The sequence below is a fragment of the Cryptotermes secundus genome, unplaced genomic scaffold (genome assembly GCF_002891405.2).
Source record: "Cryptotermes secundus unplaced genomic scaffold, Csec_1.0 scaffold1882, whole genome shotgun sequence".
Lineage (NCBI taxonomy): Eukaryota > Metazoa > Arthropoda > Insecta > Blattodea > Kalotermitidae > Cryptotermes > Cryptotermes secundus.
In genome coordinates, this window is record NW_019731610.1 from 72,981 (window position 1) to 78,980 (window position 6,000).

The window sequence follows — 6,000 nt, forward strand, 5'->3', positions numbered from 1 at the left end:
TATAACCTCTCTTTGCTGATTCTTCGAGTTCCGGGTATGTTGGCCTGCCCATTCTGACGTGTTTTTGGGTCGGTGTGGCCCCCTCATTGGTTGCCCATCGAGAAGGGGTTGACTCTTTCGGGTCTACCGCCTCCTCTGACTCAGCGTTTTCCTCCTGCCATAGTGTTTATGACCTACTTCATATAGCTTCTTCCTCAATGTCAGCGATTTTACGCTGCCGTGCTAGCATTCTGATGACTCAGGCATTCCCTGTTAAATTCTTTGTAAACCCAAGCTTCCTGGTTCGTTTCATCATGGCTGTTTCTTAATCTTATGGTCTAGCTACTATTATTCCAATTTTACCCCCCAAAAACTATATCTACATGTACGTGACCTTAGCGGCATTACATCCTCCTACCCTATTACTCATATTATAATGTTTAGGTTTTGCAGTTTGCCACATAGTGGGTGACAATACCTCGCCATGAACCAGCAGAAGGTGTGGTCTAACCTCACTCACTGGACCAGCCATATTAGAATCGGCATATAAAAGTTTAAATGCCAATTTCATCAATTTTAACTCAGATAACACTACCTGTAGATACTCTTCTAAATATATACACTTAAGACAAGTATTAATGCCAGGCTCTTCATTAAAATACGTAGTCTTTTCAGATTGATCCGCATACAAAGTATCAACGCCCGCCATGATGGGCGTTAATAATATCAATTCAAACTTTGATTAGGTTTCTGTCTGCCCTGTACTTTTCCAATGTCTCATGAGTGTTTTGTGGATAATTTTATTATATGTAGACTGTAGACTGTATAGCATGGAATAGTAGGTTGATTGACAATTGATGAACTGGACAGCATTCAGAAGGAAGCAGATACTGTCCTGGAATTTGTGTGAAGTGACCTAGGAAAGCCACAAAAATCCTCAGTCAGGATATCCAGTGTTCTGGCCAGGATTCGGTGTGGACATCTCCCAAGTAGAAGTCTAAAGCATTTGGCTGGTGTCCAACCTTGAAATTGCGTGATAGGCAAGGTATGAATGCCATTCTAGTACTAAGTGTTTGTGCACTAGTTGCCATAATGTTTAAAGGCACAATAGAGCACTGTGGCTGCGGTGCAAGGGCCAAGAAGACCCACGCCTTATACATTCATGCCATAATGTTTATAATTCAAGTTTAACAGTACTTACAGTAGCAGAGTGTGCTGAGAAATCTTCATCAACCTGTGTTCTTTCATCTCATCCATCAGATCAGTCACTTCTCTTTAAACTGTAACTGCTGTAATTGATAATGTATTGATGTTGGTATTCATGATAGAAATGTAATACAAGTTTAATTGTAACTTTTCAGGTAATGCTCTTTCTTTTTTGTGTATGTTTTAAATCTAATGTTTTGCACTTGTTTTTATATTACTGGAATTTTCTTAGAATAATAATTTGGTTTGTGTTTGCAGCCAAAAAGTTAAAAAAATGTGCCTGTTAACTTTGTTGTGTCTGTATGTCCTTCTGTCAGTCTACCNGAGTTTAACAGTACTTACAGTAGCAGAGTGTGCTGAGAAATCTTCTTCAACCTGTGTTCTTTCATCTCATCCATCAGATATTGATTATAATAACACAACAGTAATGGACACTATATCTTGAGANTTGTGTATGTTTTAAATCTAATGTTTTGCACTTGTTTTTATATTACTGGAATTTTCTTAGAATAATAATTTGGTTTGTGTTTGCAGCCAAAAAGTTAAAAAAATGTGCCTGTTAACTTTGTTGTGTCTGTATGTCCTTCTGTCAGTCTACCTGCATGGAATAACTCTGAGCAGACTGAACTGCTGAATGGATTTCCATTAAATTTGGTAACAGGATGTTTTACTAAAATTTTCCAGTACATCCCCATATTGATTATAATAACACAACAGTAATGGACACTATATCTTGAGACTTACATACATTCTTTTATGATCTTGAGACTTACATACGTTCTTTTATGCTTCTCAGATGGAACTTGCTAAATATTTATAATGGTGAAAAGTGTTTTGAACACACATTGTAGAGGAAGACTAAACATGCATTTTATTCCCAATACACTTATTTGTGCACGTCCTACAATTTGGAGTAATTAGAAGGGAGGAAACACACCAGAATTGTTAGGTTGTGTGTACTTGTTAGACTTAATATTTTCTTTTTTGCTCCTACTGAAATGCTGTTAATCATTTAAATTATTCTGTGAAGTGTACTGCTTTTCACAAGAAATCTATATAATTGAAAACATAACAGAGCACAGAATAATGTGAACATAGTGTGTACACATGTATGAACATGCATGCACACCACAGCTGTACAGTAATGTATTATTTGAAGTGCCTTGAGATTCTGTGCCAAATTTTAGCACCACATTTGAGTTCTTTATGCACTACTGTTATGTACTGTTACAGTTCTGCAGTAGATAAGATCAAGTAAACTACACCACTATGTATAACTGTAGTTATAGTTACAGATTTGGAAGCGAGCCACCATTCAGAGAGAACTTTAGCCTGGAAGTAGAGGAAGCTGTTACGAGGCAGTTACTTACTAGTGAAGACACTAGGGGCTGTTCTCGAGTGAACTGTAAAGTGTGAAAATCAGCGATGGTGCTGTAATTAAGTGTAGTCACTAGTCATATGTTAAAGTGGTCAGTAAATCCAATCTCCAATCCAAAACCCCATCGAGAGTCACTGTAACACATGGCAATATTTTAAATGTCACTGTTTAACTATGTGATAATTATCCAACTGCATAAGAGACCAGATGTGAATCTCATGAACATTGGGCCCATATTCAATAAGATATATGGCATGACAATTCTTTAATTTATGTTTTTATATATTGTACCTCCTGAGGATGACCCAGTAGTAGGTTGAGAACATGTACTACATTAAAATAAAATCATGTTAATATTAGATGGTTGTGTTGATGGTATTGATTAGAATTGCTACATGTATAGACACAGCACTTAGTGTTTCCACAGGAGGATACTGAATGCATAATTCTTTGTTGCAGGTATTGTGATTGATGGATGTGGGCGAAAATGGACCATCTGCTGCACTGCAGGTCTCATGATGCTGGGATCTGTGTTTTCTGCACTGGCTAGTTCATTTCCACTTTTTCTGTGTGGTAGATTGGTGGGAGGTTTCTCAGGTGCATTGTCTGCTGTGACACAGTGCATTTATGCTGCTGAGGTGTCAGAACCACATTTAAGGGGACGTGCTGTTCTGCTTCACCAGCTGGGAGTGGCTACAGGGTTATTGCTATCAAGCATAGCTTGCATTGGTGATGACACACAGTGGCGCATGATGATATGGCTGAGTGCAGTTCCCGCTGTTATGCAGGGTCTTGTGACCCTCATTTTTCTCCCGTATTCACCACACTTTAAGCTTTTACAGATGTCCCAAAATCTCCAAACCAAGCAGTCCACTAGTTGTTCTGCTTTGGGGAATGTTGTTGAGACATTGTTGCTGGCTTTTGGTTTGGTGTTCCTCCAGCAGTTCTCAGGGAGGCCTGTTGTACTGTATTATGCACCTAGAGTGTTTCTTCTTGTGGGAGTCTGTCCAGATACAGCCTTTACAGTAGCAGCTATAGTTTTGAATATTATTAAGGTAAGTATGTCCCCCCCCTCCCCACTTAGCTACTATCAAGACACCAAAGCTTAACTGACAAAAACCAACTCTCTGGTAGTAGAACTTGAAAATTCACTACTGCTAATACCAATACACTATCCTGAGCCAGTTCCATCCATATCACATGCTCATAAATTGTTTCCCAAATATACTTCCTAATGTTGTCTTTCCGTCTCATCCATGGTCATACAAGTGGGAACTTTCAAAGAGGTTTCCCATCAAAAACTCGCTATGTATCTCTCCAATCGCAGCTACACATGTAGCCCATTATAGTCTCATAAATTTCACTATCCTGACTATACTAGATGATCTGTATAACCCATGAAATTCCTCATTGTGTAATATCCTAAATTGCTACCTGCCGCCTCCTTATTAGGTTCAAAGATCAAGCGATATAAAACAATAGTTTTCCCAGTGTCTTAACATGGATGTGACGTGTGGTTTCTTACTTTGAGGGATGTACATAAATTATTAGTATTTAAAACAAAGTGCTCAGGAAAGAGGAGGAAGTTTCAAATTTAGGATATCATGTAACAAGGAGCTGCTGATTTATACAGGTCACCTAGTATCACTAGGGCAGTGAAATGAAGGACGTTACGGTGGGTGGTAAATGTGGATTAGATGGGAGAGACAGAATTTTGGCAGTGAAGCCTCTGGATATAGCAGCTGCTAGGAGGTATGATGATATTACTTAGATGTTAAAGGTAAAGTTGTCCCTCTGCTCAACTAATTAAACAGTACACTTTAAGGTGTATGGGGGAGTGGATGTATAGATCTGCATTTTCCTGACCTTGGCACTAGTTGGAGGTGAGTGATCAGCATCACGCCCCTGCCACTTTACCCCTGGGGAAAGAGCCCCCTGTACTCATTGGATAGGAGGCTGGGTGGGCCCCAGAGCTGGACTGGATGCTGTGGAGAAACGAAAATTCTTGACCCTACTGGTACTCGAAATCCAACCTCTCCATCGTCCAGCCTGTAGCCAGCCGCTATACCAACTACGCTATCCTGGCTCCTCATTACTTAGATGGAGCATGGGTAAATAGGCTCTGAGGGGTGGGTGGAACTGGCTCAGGATCTTGTCCTATGGTGGACTTCAATTTTAGGAATGTTAAATCTTAATGTTCTGCTGTCAGTGATTTCACACTAACTTTGTTAATACTGTTTTGTTGAGTGTTTTGTGATGCTGTGTGAACTGAGAGGTTGTAGAGGATAAGTACATGCGAATCAGAAAGGGATGGGCAAAAATCAGTGTTATCCTGTTTTGAGGTACTGCCCCCTGACTTTTGGCTGGAATGATTGAAGGAAGCTGTGAAAAATGCTATATGTATGAGATTCAAATTGAGTTCCTCCTTAATCGAACTTTATCAGTATTGTCGTATATTTTGCATATTCCAATCATATGTGGAATGTTGTAGAAACAAGGTTTAAGTTCTTAGCCCGGAGGCTGGCTGTGTGACAAAGATGTTTCCAATAAAATGCCAGTGTAGTAGTTTAAAGTAGGCTATGAGCACTCCCTGGAACATCCTTTACATTTCTGAATTCACACATTCTACTATTTGATACTACATAACTAGGCAGTTGAAGCTGTGATATAAGAAGGCAAACAAAACAGTACAGTGGAACCTCACTTAACAAGCACCTCTCATAACGAGTAATTTGCATAACGAGCAAAACAAATTGTAAAAAAATGACTCACTTAATGAGCGACATTTCGCATAACGAGTGACAAGAAGGAAAGTCACGGATTGTGCGCTTGCTACATCAGTCTGTGTTTAGCACTCGTTCTGCTACCATCTTAGTGTCACTTGTGATCACACATTTTTCCAAACTTGTGTTCAGACATATTATTTGTGATTTTTTTTTGTGCAAAGTTTAATAACCCTTGCGAAATTGTCCCCAAAGAAAAAGCCGCAAAAAGAGCCATAAGAGAATAAAAATAACCATAGAAATGAAACGTAAAATCATTGAAAAGCGAGAACAAGGTGTGAGCATGGCTGATCTAGCACACACATACAATTGGTCTACATCAACGATTTGCACTATCCTCAACAACAAGAACAAGATTAAGGAGATAGATGCTTCAAAGGGAGTGACAAGAATATCTACGCAACAGTTACATATTCTCGATGATGTTGAAAGGTTGCACCTCATATGGATAAACGAAAAGCAATTGCAAGGCAACACTATTAACGAGAACATCATTTGTGAGAAGGCAAAAGTGATTTCCACCAACCTCGTTAAGAAGACTCCAGGATCATCAACAGCCGAAGAAAAAGCATTTAAGGGAAGCCATGGGTGGTTCGAGAAGTTTAGGAGAAGAACCGGCATCCACAGCTTTGTAAGGCACAGTGAAGCAGCAAG

General features: G+C 39.4%; 1 protein-coding gene across 1 annotated transcript in view; it reads left to right on the forward strand.

The window, feature by feature from the left end:
* LOC111867314 (solute carrier family 2, facilitated glucose transporter member 10) overlaps positions 1-6,000 on the forward strand; it is a 42,038-nt gene that overhangs the window by 7,577 nt on the left and 28,461 nt on the right. The window contains exon 3 of the mRNA XM_023857060.2: positions 3,023-3,618. Within this exon, the coding sequence (XP_023712828.1) occupies positions 3,023-3,618 (596 nt within the window). The remainder of the gene's footprint in view (positions 1-3,022; positions 3,619-6,000) is intronic.